Source organism: Pholis gunnellus, assembly GCF_910591455.1.
Source record: "Pholis gunnellus genome assembly, chromosome: 16".
NCBI classification, from domain to species: Eukaryota; Metazoa; Chordata; class Actinopteri; order Perciformes; family Pholidae; genus Pholis; species Pholis gunnellus.
This window is the reverse complement of record NC_136543.1, coordinates 21,070,658-21,087,134: the sequence shown is the minus strand read 5'-3', so window position 1 is coordinate 21,087,134 and position 16,477 is coordinate 21,070,658. Positions and strand designations below refer to the sequence as shown.

Below are 16,477 nucleotides of genomic sequence, written 5' to 3'. Positions count from 1 at the left end.
AGTGTACTAGTATGTAATATGAAACTGGGAGCAAGGCAACTTAAAGGGCCAGAACCATTTTATTTACTTCTTGTATTTGACCTAAATTGACTTCCAGGCTGGTTCTTGTACTTAAACCGCACTATTGATTGAGTAGAAGTACAGCTAATCTGCCTCTGAAAGGAAATTTGGGGAAGAAACTAATTCTACTTGTTGTTGCAGCTACAAGTAGAATAACTGATGTTTTGTGAGCCTCGTCTCTGCTTATACTCGGTGAAGATTAAGCTCCTGTTTTGTAAAACTAGTGTCAAACTCACATCACGGTGAGCAATGAAAGGAAAGCACCAATTCGAGACTCGGTGTAAGAGACGGCAGCTTCAATTATCTTCACAGATCGTGACCCTGAATTTCTCCTTGCACTCCTCTGATTTTCAATTTGGCAGCGTGCATACGACTCGCCAAAATAAAATAAAAGCCCCCCGCCGTCTTTCTTTTAAGAACTCGTGCTTTTGTTGTGTGAACGTGGAGGGGGGGGGGGGGTCACGACGGGTGGAGAACGCTGAGGACGATGTTGTGTGTGAGCTGGAATGCGACAATCAAGAGATAAAAATAAAAAAAAATTAAAAGAACAAAAATTACAATATCTGATAATTAAAAAAAAAAAAAAAAAATGTTGCTCCATCCTCCGTCCACCTCGTTTTTCTTTTTCCTCTTTTCCAGCAGCGGCGGCGGCGATGGCGGCAAATCCTACTCGCACCTGAGATGAACAGAAGAGAGGAAAGAAGCTGTCAACGTCTCTCTGCACAAGAGAAACGTCAAGTTTCACGAGAACACAGATCATTCCCACCTAGAAAATAAGAGGAAACAAAAAAACTAAACAAACAAACGAGAGAGAGAGAGGTGGTGGGGGGGGGGATTAAAACGCAACTGTGTGCCAGGAGACGGTGTTCCCGGTCGCCTGGTGCTGCTGGGAACTGGGACACATTGTGAAATAATAATCGACGGCGGAACCCGACCGGCCGGCGCTCTCTCTCCTAATCCATGTGAGAGAGAAACTGTGTTAAAGTTGTGTTTTGAGTGGGAGTGATTAAACGAGGCTGTGATTGCAGAAACAGGATAATGGACGGTAACACACATCCCCTCTGTTGTTCTCAAATAGTGGCCGCGAGCTTTAGTCGCTTTAATTGCATTTATATATTCAGAATTAGGTGAGAAGCTTCTCTGTTTTCTGAAAACTTTACATTTTAATTCAACGTCAACAGTAAGAAAATGTTAAAGGGATTTATTGCGTATTTTTTTTTAAACAAAGTAAAACAAACGGTCTTTCCACCAAGAGACCCGTGTGAAATGAGATATAATTTATCTCTCACGATCTTTTCCTAAACCTAACGAAGTATTTCACGATCTTTTCCTAAACCTAACGAAGTATTTCACGATCTTTTCCTAAACCTAACTAAGTATTTCACGATCTTTTCCTAAACCTAACGAAGTATTTCACGATCTTTTCCTAAACCTAACGAAGTATTTCACGATCTTTTCCTAAACATAACGAAGTATTTCACAATCTTTTCTTCAACTTAACGAAGTATTTCACGATCTTTTCCTAAACCCAACTAAGTATTTCACGATCTTTTCCTAAACATAACGAAGTATTTCACGATCTTTTCTTCAACCTAACTAAGTATTTCACGATCTTTTCCTAAACATAACGAAGTATTTCACGATCTTTTCCTAAACCCAACTAAGTATTTCACGATCTATTCCTAAACATAACGAAGTATTTCACAATCTTTTCTTCAACTTAACGAAGTATTTCACGATCTTTTCCTAAACCCAACTAAGTATTTCACGATCTTTTCCTAAACAAAACGAAGTATTTCACAATCTTTTCTTCAACCCAACTAAGTATTTCACGATCTTTTCCTAAACATAACGAAGTATTTCACGATCTTTTCTTCAACCTAACTAAGTATTTCACAATCTTTTCCTAAACCTAACGAAGTATTTCACGATCTTTTCCTAAACCTAACGAAGTATTTCACGATCTTAACCTAACTAAGTTGTTTCCTGTGAAGACAGAAGTTTATTTTGAAAAGACTTGCATTTAACGAGCTGAAATTGACACGCGTTGCTTAACTTTCGTAGGAAAACGAACAAAAATTGAGGAGTAACTTTTCTTCCGCTGGTGAACATAGCGGAACATTTCGTACCTAAACAGACTGATATTTGCCTCGGGAGTTGGTGGAGACCAAAAACAGCTAAAAGAGAGAATATTGGAGTTAAATTCATCATGTGACACAAACACAAGGACTCCTAATGAATCATCGTGTCACTCTGTAACGGCTGGATTCAGGTTCAACATATCAACTGAATGAAGGTCACGATGCTTCCTGTAAGTGACCAAATAAATCTGTTGCTGCAGGTTTAAAATAAAGTGTTTTCTCTGTCTGGATGTAGGATTTCATTTCAAAGTGTAAAGAGAAAATATACCTCAACTTGTCACATAAAGGTTTGTGATCAAATAAGAGTCCCAGTCTCAAATAAATTCAGTGTAAATGTACATCCTACACACCAGTGTGTTACACTCCACCGGGACAAGGAGGTGCTATGAACTTGTGTTTAACTGTACACTGTAACGGTTTAATACATCATTATATCTTCAACCATCTGTTTCTGCTAATCTTCTGTCAAAGTCATCTCTTCTTCTATCTTTTGCCAAAAACATTAGTTCTTTGATTTCATTTTTTGTGTGTGTGTCTGGTTCTTAAAACACGTTTCCGTTAACTCGCTGTTATTATACTGAAACTCAACTCAGCTCCGCGTTTAAGAGAAAAGAGAAAAGATCAGCTGGAGGAGCTGTGAACAGCTGTTCAATCAGCTGTTCAGTCAGACGCTGCTACACAACAGCTGACGGTCCAATATGGCCGACAGCGGGTTCGTTTCATTACCTTCATGCACACGAGCAGCAGGAAACACACCGGATGAAGGTTGACAAACACGAAGTGCAACATTTATCTTTTAGAGATTTACACATTTTTCAAGAGCCTAAAGAAGAAACTACGAAGTTGAATTTTATGTAAAAAGCTGGTCCGATGTGTCGCTGACTGACTCCATGAACTCAGATAACTTTTACCCCAAATATTTCACAACCTTAAAGTTCAACTTTATAATCCAAAAGAAATTCACTTGATCAAGTAAACAAAAACGAAACCCAGACATTAGACAACACAACGGATGAATACGGTTTGAATACCTCCTCCTGCGTAAACTCGCAGCTCGTTTTGAATCTCTTTGTGATTGTTTTGCTTCTCTTTTGTGTTGTTCTTTTTGTCATTTGGCCTCTTTTTGTAGACGTTTTGTGTCACTTCCTGGTCTTTTTGTCTCTATTTGGAGTTTTTGTGTCTGTTTTTGGTAGTTTTGCATCTCTTGGTGGTCTTTTTGTGTCTTTGTGGTTGTTCTGCTTTAGCTTGTAGTCGTTTTGAATCTATTTTAAGTGCTTTTGTGTCTCTTTGTGGTGGTTTAATATTTGTGGTCATAATGTGTCTTTTTTTAGACCTTTTGCATCTTTTCATTGTCTTTTTGTGTCTGAGTTTGTCAGATGATTCAGAACGGCTGATGAAATGTTTCATTTAATTAAAAAGTACTTAATTTAAATGTAGAGGCTTTTTACTTTCATGTATTTATCTTTCTTCCATTTGAATGCACTGAACTGACACTACAGGTGATGTAACATCAGGACGATGATTCACTGAAAGTCAATTCTGCCTCCAAATGAATTATGTTTGTCAACCTTCATCCGGTGTGTTTCCTGCTGCTCGTGTGCGTGAAGGTAATGAAACGAACCCGGTTACCTGGAAACAGGTAACGTTCAGTGTTTTTTTTATATATATATATATATATATATATATATATATATAAATATATATATATATATATATATTATAACAATGACAGGGAGGGAGAGGCACTGCAGCATTTCGGCAATTAAGCCTTCATCTATAAGCTACGACTGTTGATCGGTTATTATGGGCTCTGCTGATTAAATGAAGCCCCGAGCTGCTGTGATTAGTGAGACAGGACAATGGATGGCACACACACACACACACACACACACACACACACACACACACACACACACACACACACACACGAGCTGGAGACATTGGATCAATCTGCGCAGCAGGAATTTGTTTCGGCTCCTAAATGTAATCTGGGTGATGTCCTCACTCTTCATGAGTCTCCTCTTGCTGCTGTGACCTCTGACCCCGAATGTGACCCACAACGTGTCGACCACAATACAAAAATAAAATACATGAAGGTGTGATTAACACTACACGCGTTACTATTCTGACTAACTGATCTTTGTCCACTGACAAATCTCATAAAGTTTATTCAAACAAGGCGGTGAAGACGTCCTCAATGTTGAGGAAAAGAGAGAAAGTTACTTTGTGTTCTGTTCCGGTGAGACAAAGGACTCCGACTCCTCCGTAAACAGAAGCCACACATTTGCTGCTCGCAGGTCGTTTTAAATCTCTTTTGGGTTGTTTTGGGAATCTTTGTAGTCTTTTTGTATCTTTTCGTCATTTGTCATCTTTTTGGAGATGCTTTGCGTCACTTCCTGGTCTTTCTGTCTCTATCAGCTGTTATTGCATTTCTTCTTGGTCTTTTTCTGTCTCTTTACGGTCATTTATTGTCTCTTTGTGGTAGTTTAGTGTCTCTTCTTGGTCTTTTTCTGTCTCTATTTGGAGACATTTTGTATCTCTTCCTGGTCTTTCTGTCTCTATTTGTTGTTTGTGTCTCTTTGTGGTAGTTTTGCATCTCTTGGTGGTCTTCACACACACATATATTTTATGATTTATTTGCTCTATCACGTCTCTCTACTTTGTAATTCATAGACACATTGTTTTTGCAGCCATCTCTCGGTTATTGATTTCAGTGCCGTTAACTTAATATTCTCAGCAGAAATGTTCGGTGCTTTTATCTTCCATTTCCCCCGAAAACACGACGTTATGATTAACGCAGAATCATATCAGGAGGACGTAAGTTTCACTCTGATGATGTTTTGCTTAATGGTTGAATAACTTCTCTTTAATTCCAGTTATGAGAGCTGAATATGAGATGATCCTTCATCAACATTCTGCTTTAATGCAGTTATGTTGTTTCATACACACTTTTATGAAATAGGTGTTTGATAATGTGTTCTATTTCAAAAAGCACTTTAAACCCAGAGTTCAATATAACAGAGAGCGATGTGTGTATGTAAGTATAAAAAGCATTCAGTTGAAATGAAAACAGTAAAACGTCTTTCCTCATTTTACTGCGCTCTCTGGAGGTCGACACAAACATGCATCCACACAAATAAACAACAACATACATACAAACAACATCTCTGCTTTTCATTTAATCACTAAACAAACTCCGATTCAATATCTCACGTTTTTCTTTCTCACCTCTGAAGCACAGGTCTGAGCTGAATAGCGGCTCAGAAGAATACGTGATGTTTGATTTATTCTCTCCGGCGTGCCGGACGGGAGGGGCTCCGCAACAACGTCAGAGCTGCATCACTGAAATCACGTGAGCCCGTTTGCTGGCATCCAGTGTGACAAACCCCGCCCGGCTGGCACTGGAGGGGCTTAAAACAAACACCACCTGAAGGTTCTGGTCCAGCAGAGATGAGCGCCAGGACGACTGAAGGCCTCAGATGGATAAAAGAAGAATCTCTAAATATATTGGAATTAAGAAAAAAGAAGTCTCTGGAAACCGTGTTCCCCTGTTTCCAAGTGAAACACATTAAAAATGATATAATTATAAAAGATTATTCTAAAATATGACTCAGGTGAGCACTTTTAGTGGACGTACAGTGACGATGAGGTCCTGGAAATAATACAGAAGTCGCCCTTTAACTTTAAATGTTTTCTTCAATCAATGACAAAAAGTTGATATCACAGCTTCTGTGACGACTAAAGACGATGCAGAGAGGACGGAGACATCTTTCAGCACTGCTCTCAGCGCTGGAGAACATCTACCAAATCCTGCTCTCAATGCTGGAGAACATCTACCAAATCCTGCTCTCAATGCTGGAGAACATCTACCAAATCCTGCTCTCAATGCTGGAGAACATCTACCAAATCCTGCTCTCAGTGCTGGAGAACATCTACCAAATCCTGCTCTCAATGCTGGAGAACATCTACCAAATCCTGCTCTAAGTGCTGGAGAACATCTACCAAATCCTGCTCTCAATGCTGGAGAACATCTACCAAATCCTGCTCTCAATGCTGGAGAACATCTACCAAATCCTGCTCTAAGTGCTGGAGAACATCTACCAAATCCTGCTCTCAATGCTGGAGAACATCTACCAAATCCTGCTCTCAATGCTGGAGAACATCTACCAAATCCTGCTCTCAATGCTGGAGAACATCTACCAAATCCTGCTCTAAGTGCTGGAGAACATCTACCAAATCCTGCTCTCAATGCTGGAGAACATCTACCAAATCCTGCTCTAAGTGCTGGAGAACATCTACCAAATCCTGCTCTAAGTGCTGGAGAACATCTACCAAATCCTGCTCTCAATGCTGGAGAACATCTACCAAATCCTGCTCTCAGTGCTGGAGAACATCTACCAAATCCTGCTCTCAGTGCTGGAGAACATCTACCAAATCCTGCTCTCAGTGCTGGAGAACATCTACCAAATCCTGCTCTCAATGCTGGAGAACATCTACCAAATCCTGCTCTAAGTGCTGGAGAACATCTACCAAATCCTGCTCTCAATGCTGGAGAACATCTACCAAATCCTGCTCTCAATGCTGGAGAACATCTACCAAATCCTGCTCTCAGTGCTGGAGAACATCTACCAAATCCTGCTCTCAGTGCTGGAGAACATCTACCAAATCCTGCTCTCAGTGCTGGAGAACATCTACCAAATCCTGCTCTCAGTGCTGGAGAACATCCACCAAATCCTGCTCTCAATGCTGGAGAACATCTACCAAATCCTGCTCTCAATGCTGGAGAACATCTACCAAATCCTGCTCTCAGTGCTGGAGAACATCTACCAAATCCTGCTCTCAATGCTGGAGAACATCTACCAAATCCTGCTCTCAATGCTGGAGAACATCTACCAAATCCTGCTCTCAATGCTGGAGAACATCTACCAAATCCTGCTCTCAATGCTGGAGAACATCTACCAAATCTTGCTCTTAGTGCTGGAGAACATCTACCAAATCCTGCTCTCAGTGCTGGAGAACATCTACCAAATCCTGCTCTCAGTGCTGGAGAACATCTACCAAATCCTGCTCTCAGTGCTGGAGAACATCTACCAAATCCTGCTCTCAGTGCTGGAGAACATCTACCAAATCCTGCTCTCAATGCTGGAGAACATCTACCAAATCCTGCTCTCAGTGCTGGAGAACATCTACCAAATCCTGCTCTCAGCGCTGGAGAACATCTACCAAATCCTGCTCTCAGTGCTGGAGAACATCTACCAAATCCTGCTCTCAATGCTGGAGAACATCTACCAAATCCTGCTCTCAGTGCTGGAGAACATCTACCAAATCCTGCTCTCAGCGCTGGAGAACATCTACCAAATCCTGCTCTCAGCGCTGGAGAACATCTACCAAATCCTGCTCTAAGTGCTGGAGAACATCTACCAAATCCAGATTCATTCAGCCGACGTGTGACTTGCTAGATACTAGTTTAGAAACATATTTTCAGAGTTTATGTTTTTTTCTTTTTTATTGAACTAAACTGAAAGATTTCAACAGGAAACTGCCAAAAACAAACAAACATTACTGTCAGGAAATATCAACAAAATCTAAAGTCATTGCTGTTTTGAAAAAGCTGCATATTGATTATTGATTCCAGCTGTCAAGCGTTGATTTTTGAAGACAGTCCCTCAAGAGCGGCCGATGTCAGAAGCCGAGTCTCCGCCTTGTTTACGGCTGTTTGGTCTCCAGGAAATCATTCGAACGGCTTCTATCTAGAAAGAAGCCGAAGCCGCGTGGAAACATTAAAAAGTGACAGGAGAAGCTCTGTCGTCCCGCTCTGCCCCAGGCGGAGCCTTTTATCCATCAAACTTTACAACACCGGGGGGTCCTGCTGCTATTTCAGGCCTCCAATAACGCTTTTTTATTTATTTTCCTTCCCTAAATTTTCCTGAAGTTTTGGTGTTTGTTGCTGAGCGGCTTGAAGCCAAAACTCACACAGCTACACACACAGACTGGTGAGTGGATGGAGAGGGTTTTGTTTGTTGCCTGGGATCGAGGTGTTGGCTTCAACACTATCATACTGTGTGGAGGGGGGGGGGGCGAGGGGGGGGGGGGGGGGGGGGGGGGGACGCTGGGGACTCTCGCTCCGTTAAATCACAAAAAAAGAAAGAAACCTGCAGACGATCGTACTTTTTATGGTGAAATAAAAAGAAATTAAAGACAGATTTGGACGGACTGAGTGGAGAAATGATCATCAATCATCAATATCTTATTGTATTTTATATATATATTATAAAGTATTATTTTATAAAGTTGCTGGAAAAGTACGTTGTGTTTCAAAATGTACAGTAAATACACTTTTCTCTTATGGATTAAAAGTTCCATTAAAATAGCTTGAACAGTGCTTTTACTCATTCTTGATGTAAAGTGCCGGTTAATTAATACTTATTATGTTTAGAAATGCATCATTCATAATATCTTTTATGTAGAAATGCATTAATCTACATCTACAAACATTACTCTTGGTCATTCAGAATTTTTTTAAATCATGACAATTTTGTTTTTGTATGATGTCTTCAGAAAATGTGCTCATTTATTTGTGCATTTTCCTACAAATAAATCCCCAAAACGTGTCATTTTCCACTCGTTACATGAATACAGTCTTTTCTAAGTAAACGTCTGTCTTCACAGGAAACCACTCGGGTTTAGGGAACAAAACGACTCAGTTATGTTTAAGAAAACATCGTCATTTTGGTTAAAATAACTACAGAAATACTGAAACTACACTACACCAAAGCTACGTAACAAACAAATCAACACTGACTTCTCGTTCCACGGCAGAAAGAACGCTGAGCGGTGGGAGTCAGAATGTGTTTTGGAGGGTTTACGCCATCTTTGTTCGTGTTCTTATCGATGCCGTTAACTGTGAAGTCTGTACAGAGATCACGTCTTGGCTCTCATTGAGGACCAGATCAGTCAGACCACGACCTGAGGCGGTCTGGCTCACATCCTGTTCAGGTCTCAGTGGGGTTTTTTGGACCGCATGTGGACACAACCTCCGATAATCTATCAAACAGAAGTCTCCATCCTTCCTCTCCTGAGACCTGAGACACTTTTTAAGGAATCTCATCTTTGCAAAACATTTCAGGATGAAGTTATAAAACACGTTCAACATGTTTGAGCTCAAGGATAAGAAGTGTTCCGCTGAGTAAACAACAACAACAGGTCGCCCGCTCTTCACACTCTTTGTTGTTAACTCTTCTTCCTCCACAGAAATATTGCTCAGAGATTACAAAAAATGAAATTCACGCTTCACTTAATGACTTAAAAGGAGGCCGTTTGTCATTCTTTGACATTTGATAGAATAAGTGATTAATCATTTAACTAAGAAATAATTAGAGCTTGTCTTGATAGTGAATGTAATCCTGCTGCAGGTCTAATTAAAAGACATGTTAACATGTACAGAATACGCTCCTTCTCACATGAATGCACCTTTTCAGAGGATTGCTCAGGGTTTTTCTTTTTTCATAAAACACAAAAGCGTGGAAACAACTCACCGTTCATCCAGTCATCTTCCTCTCCCGGTCCAGCAGCAGCTCCCGTCCTCTCCTCGAGTGTCTGTCCTCCAGCCAGCTGCCGAACACCCCCCCCACGACTCCCCCGTTCTGTCCCCCGTTCTGTCCTCCGTTCTGTCCTCCGTTCTGTCCCCCGTTCTGTCCCCCGTTCTGTCCTCCGTTCTGTCCCCCGTTCTGTCCCCCGTTCTGTCCTCCGTTCTGTCCCCCGTTCTGTCCTCCGTTCTGTCCCCCGTTCTGTCCTCCGTTCTGTCCGCCGTTCTGCTGCCTCATTCTGTCGGGGGGGGAGGGTCGGAGGGTTAAACGGACGGTTACAGACGTATATATATATATATATATATATATATATATATATATATATATATCAGTGGTGGGCCGTCAGGGCCTGCAAAGCCTTCTCTGCTGGCCTTAACAGAATCACAAAGTTAGAGCTATTTTATAATTTAATAATTTTTCTTAAATACACTACATGTATCATAATTTATAAAAATATTTTTCCCATTATCTTATTTTCTCATTGCACAGCTACTGTGTTCCTCAGCTGCTCTGCTTCAGTGCAGCTTGTTTTAAGTAGAGCTTTTATCCAATCAGAGTTCACCTCTGTGTCTCTAGGTAGAAGAGAGGCCCCAGGCCTGCAGACTCACCAGTGCCTCCATGTGCAGGTTAAGTGAATGGGGACGATGTTGTTGATTGGCATAGTGTTCAACCAATCAGATCTTTAGTTTGAGATTCTTAGACGCGCCAGAGCGGCCTGCAGGCCTACAGCTACGTCAGCATTAGCAGCAGCGCTGCAGTGAGATTCTGTGCTGTGATTGGTCAGTGGGCGAGCACGTGACTGTCGTGAAACGAAACTTAACAGCAGAGGCTTAGTCGGAGTAGTGAGAGTTCATATTGAAAGATATGAATGAAATTATGATCTTTTTTGCATTTTGCTTGGTGTGCATTTTGAATTTTTTTTTACCTAGCTTTGTTTTTCAACACTCAATGGCTGAAGGAGGAGAAACGGATTTGTGAGTTGGGATTAAACTCTGTCAACAAAGAAAAGAGGACGTGATCATTTGGTAAGTCAACTTGTTCGTTTTTTTACATCTAATATCTGAATGGCCCTTGAGTGTGTAGCAGAACGCGTGTTGCTGCTGTTGTTTTTCCGTTAAGCTAGTTAGCCTAGCCTCCCGGAACACTCCCGGAGCATCAGCTGTTTTTTGTTGTGGTTCTTGCTGTTCCGGTTCAGAGGTCACACAGAGGTCACACAGACCGCTGTCTCCTACTGAGCGCAGGAAACATTATATTTCCTACAATTTAAGCTTCTGTATTTTCCAAATGCACTAGTATTATTCAAATGTATTGTTCGGTTTGTAAGCCTCGTACCGAACGGTTTAATACAAATACGTAACGTTATATAGTTACAGCCCAAGAAACGATCATGTGCCATCATGTAGTTATAAGGTGGTATTTCAGCAGTGAAGGCCCAGGTATAAAATGCACGGCCCGCCACTGATATATACAAACACACATATATATACATAACTTTAATGTTTGTCGACGATGTTCTTTTTTACAGCTCTTATAACATTTCATTTTAATGCATGTTAAGAGTTTTACTGAAATGCAAAAACTGGTATTATTTCTGAAAGATTAAATATTAAGATTTGTTTAAAGTCGTATTTAAACACCAACGTCGTGTTAAACAAATTGAGGAATTTTAAATTAAAAGACATATTGCGTCAGGAGATAAAATCAATACGGAACATTTCGTTTTGTATTTATCAATCGATCAGTTAAGAATCATCTTTCTGTCCAACATGAGACAAAACAGTGATGTTAAGATATTAAATATCTGGCATTGATTTATTTTTAAGATAAAAAGAAAGGACAAAAAAAATCGGCCAAATAATTTCTGAAACTTTTTTTTTTTTTAAGAATCAAAGGGAACTGTCAATCAATTATTCGATATTTAGACGACTGAGGTCCGCAATCAGATTAAACACAAGCGGGTCAGAAGTGGGACATAATTATTTTAATTATAATAATCAAAAATAATTAAATTCTGAAGGAGGACTTCATGTCTGGGACTGAGTCAGAAATAGTGACGAAAACTGGGACAAACGTCTCGGGTTTCAATTTCCGCAACAAATAATTAAAGTTTTACTTTGTGAAATAAGAAGATTTCTATTAACTAGGCAGCAAATAATTCTCATTATCAATGAATCTGCAGATTATTTTATAGATGAATCGATTAATCGTTTGGTCCAAAACACAAAGTCATTCACTTTAATGTGATATGCAGGATAAATATATGAAAATCTCTCGATTTGAGAGGCTGAAAACAGCATTTTCTTCCATTTTAGCATTAATATACTTTAAAGATGAATTGATTATCAAAATAGTTACTGCAGCTCTACTTTTAACTAATGTGAGAGGTGAACCCTCCCAATCAGAGCTTTTTCTTTTTCAGCTTTCAGTATATTTTCACTGCATTTACTGTCAATAAGCAGCAACAATGACTCGTGTTGCCTCATCAATTCTTATTTGTCTGTGCATCGCACATCACAGTGTTGAGCACAGAGTTTATAAAACCAACAGGAACCAGAAGGATCTCAATGTGCTGTCAGTGCAGGTTCATACTGTGGTGCTTTCCAAAACCCAAAACTGACTCGTGGGGAGAATAAAACTCTTGCCCAAATTATTGTGGAGATATTGGTTTCCAACGTAATGGCTGCGTTATTTAGCCAAAGATCTCCCAAGCTCCTGGAAGACTGAATAGAGTCTCGTCTATTTGTGGGTTAATGTCCTGAAAACACTGTTAATGTGGCAACTAGAAAAACAACAACAACAACACAAGGAGGCGGAAATTTGTTTTGGTCTCGCTGTTCTCCACAGAAGGTGTAATAGAGCGTAGAAAACCAAAGGACGGAGGAGGCTGTATTCTGTTCAGATTATAAAACGCTGAAAAGAAGAAGACATACAGCGGTAATCTGGCAGACTACCAGGACCATGAAAATAAAGAATGTGGGTTTGACCACCTCAGTTAATTTTGAAGCAATTGAATTCAAATTTAAAATTTTATTGTATTCATTGTTTATTTCATTTTAAAATATTCATCTTTAAATCTGCAAAGCACTACTTGGATTTTATATATTTATTCTATATTATTGAATTAAATAATATTAAATCTAAAAGCTAAAATCTGTGTACATATGTGGATGCAATATTGGGGGTCAAAGTTGTACTTCGGTCTTCTTAATGGATAAAGTAAGACTTATAGTGGAAGATGATTATTCGCCCTTTGAACAGTAAAAGAAAATACATGTATGTGCACAACTTTCAGTATTTTTTTTATACGGTACCTGCCAGACAGCCGGTCTTGAAGTTCATCCCGCTGTTGACTGCTGAGGCTGTTGGCGCGCTGCTCCATCAGCCAGCCCAACTCGACCTCCAACACCTTACTGCCGTTGTTGTTTGTCAGGGCTCCTTCCTGACAGCGCTGGAGGATGCCGGGGGCAGCATTTTTGGGAGAGCACACAAGCGGCCCCTGTCCTCCGTTCACTCCGTTGTTGTGAAAAAGTTCCGCCAGCTCCAGGCCGCCGCTCTGCAGCCGGTCGTCGTTGAACCAGCGGGCGAGTTCGGCGCGTCCCGTCCGACCCTCCAGTTGGCTGAACTCCTCAGGGGAAGGCCACCGCGTTTGAGCAAAATCGTCCATGAGGAGCGCCAGGGATCGGCTGTCTGGAGGCACTGAGCAGGAATTCGGGTTGGGGACGGAGGGGGCGATTATAGGCAGGGTGGAAGATGGTGGAAGAGGGCTCTTGAGATGGCCCACACCAGTGCTTGGCTTGTGAATTCCATTCAGCTGTAGAGTTTGGTGTTGCTGTTGCTGCTGATGTAGTCGTTTCTTGGCGATGGCCGCAATGCCACCGGTGCCCACCCTCTTAGTGCCCATGGAGTTGAGGAGGGCTTGTTCCAGGTTGTCGCGTAGCGCGCGGCGCTCCACAAACCAGCTGTGGATTTCCTGGCGAGACAGCCGGGTGGTGCCCGCCAGATTGTCCACATCGCTGAGTGTGGGAAAGCTGTTCCTCAGGAAGTTCTCCTCCAAGATCTTCAGCTGTTCTGCCGTCTTTCCTTTCATCCTCTCCAGCAAAGGGAACTGGGTCAGCACCGAGGACTTTTGATGAAAGTCCGGTTTCAGCGCCGCTAGCAACCCGTCAAAATGTTGGACCCCATTGTTGTGAGCAAGTGCGGTTTGATCGTGGAACCATTTGCCATCCGTGCGAGATGTCCCGTTGGCCTCTGCCAGAGGAGTGAGTACCTTATCTCCTCTGGGGTAATAGGCTTTCACCTCCACCCCTTGCTGCTCTTTTAGTTTCCTGCTATCCAAAGGGAACCCTGAAATCTGTGTCGAGGCTTTGGCCGGAGCGCGAATGGACTGGATAATGGTTGGCCTCCTTATTTGTGGGGCAACAGGTGGTGGGGAGTTTGGCAGCTTGAGATCAGCAGCTGGCAAAGCGTGGGTATTCGGGTGCTTCTCTTTGGAAGTGATGGGCGAGTTAAGAGGAAAAAGTAATGAGTTTTTAAATGGCGGAGCAAAGATAGGCGGGGGTACTATCAGTGGTCTTGTTAAAGACTCTGGAAAGACTAAGGAGGGCAGCGACACCACCGGTTTTGTTTTGGGGTTTCCTAACGTCGAGAGAATCCTCCCTTTGGACAACAAAGACGTCGAGGACGACGACGACGGCGGCGGCATTAAAGGCACAGCAGCGGATAGCCTCCTCATCTCTGTGGTGACCAGAGGAAGTGCTACAGGTCTCTTCATCTCCACGGGAACAGGAGGCGGAGCCATTGGGAGGCGGTCTTTTGGGGGAGGAGGGGGCGGAGGAGCCATGAGGCCCCTGTCTTTAGCGTCGCCGGAATGGGGAGCGACTGCCATGATGGGCCGTTTGGACTCCGGGCCGAACACCGACGTCAGGTACGTCGGCAGGGATCGTTTAAGGGAAGGGCCGGAGCTAATTGCAACTCCAGCGGGAGAGTTTGTGGCGGCGACCAAACTCAACCCATTGGACGCGTTTGTCCGCACATGACTCGCGTGCCCGACGGTAGTGTGGACAAAGGTCTGCTGGGAGGATTTGGCAGACGGCTGAGCGAAGGTGGTTGTAGGCAGGACGGTGAACGTGTGATGTGCAGGGGGGATGGAGCCGTTGAACATCTTCTTCCTGGCTTCCTCCACCTCCTCCGGGGACCAGGTGATGCCTTGCTTAAGCCGCTGGGTGGTGAACCAGACTTTGATCTGGTCCTCCGGGTGCTTGGAGGCAGCCGTCAGCCACGACAGCTCGGCGTGCGTCGGGTAAGGAAACTTGTTAAAGGAGGTGATCAACGTCAAGTTGTCGTCTAAAGAAGGGTTATATTTGGTGGTGTTCAAGGGAACAGCTATTTTTGGTACAGAGTTGAAGTTGGGTGGGCGCTGGAGCATCGGGGTGACGTGGGAGAGCCCTTGGAGGATGGTGGGTTCAGGGATGATGACCGTTCCGTTGATGTTCACCGCTGTGATTTGATTCTTCTGGAACAGGCCGTCCCGCTGGCTTTTTAATTCGCTCCCTTGATAGAGCGTCTGGATGTTGTTCGGGGTTTTCACTGTGGCTGATATGCAGGCTGGAAACAGAGAGCTGCCGTTGCCTTCGTCCCGTTCATTCGTCACTTCACATTCAACTGAATTGTCCTTGCCTTCGATTGTCTGCTCTAAGATAGTCTGATTGTTCTTTTTTATCCTCTTGAACTTGAAGTTTGTCTCGCCCGGGTGCTGGCTCTCGTTGTGCTCTGTGAGCGAGTCGAACTTCTTGGTGTTGAAGTTGCAGACGGCGCAGAGGTACATCGGATTGAGAATGACGTTGGGGTGGCTGGAGTCCACGTGGTCTTTGAATTCATTCAGGTTCTGCGTTGAAAACGGGCAGTATTTGCACTCGTATCCTCTGGGCTGCTTTTTCCGGGACGCCGGGTCAGAGTCAACGTCTTCCTTGTCCTTCTCCTCTGTGGCTTCCTCATCTTCAATGACAGGAGGTTGATCTTTCTCCCCCGACTGCTCCTCTTGTTCTGATGGCTCAGGATTCTGGTTCTCCACTGGTTTTTGAAACGTCTGCTGGTCTGGATTCTCTGAATTATCCTGCTGGGGATCTTGACTCTTTCCTGCAGATTCAGATGATTCTGATTGTTCTTTTTCTGTCGCGTCGTTGTCCACTGGTATTTCCATGTCCATTACCTCCTCAGGGTCGTCCTGCTCTTCAGGCAGGTCCCCTGACGACCCGGACCATGCAGGGGGTGGAGGACTTTCTACGGCTGGACATGATGGTTGCTGCTGGTGGTGGTGGTGGTGGTGATAATGGTGGTGCTGGTGTTGCTGATTGCGTTGAAGATACTGCGGTTTTTTGGCTGCTGCTTCTGCTGGTGCTGGCTGAGGGACGTCAGCGTGTCGGTTTCTGAAAGGGACTCACTGAAGGTGGGATCGGAGCTGATGGTTGTGGATACTGGTAGGTGGGCGGAGTCGGAGTCTCCAGCCTGCGAGAGGGAGGGCGAATAACCGGCTGACGGTGCCGGCCCAGGACCGGTTGTGCAGTGGCGTCTCCCGCTCACTGGCAGTGTCAGCTACCGACCTGGGCGTCATGGGAGGGCATCACAGACGGCAGCGACTCTCGAGCTGCACAGAGACACAAAGAGAGAGAGAGAGAGAGAGAGAGAAAATTA

At 43.1% G+C, this 16,477-nt stretch overlaps 1 protein-coding gene across 1 annotated transcript; it reads right to left on the bottom strand.

Annotated features, from left to right (window-relative positions):
• Nucleotides 1–550: 550 nt before the first annotated feature.
• LOC306708272 (zinc fingers and homeoboxes protein 2-like) lies at nt 551–16,080 on the bottom strand (the record flags this gene model as incomplete). The annotated part of the gene is given in 4 exon segments (XM_079176070.1): nt 551–736; nt 9,737–9,861; nt 13,094–16,031; nt 16,033–16,080. Coding segments are annotated over 3 exon segments (3,108 nt in total). The 3' UTR covers nt 551–736; nt 9,737–9,739.
• Nucleotides 16,081–16,477: the final 397 nt, after the last annotated feature.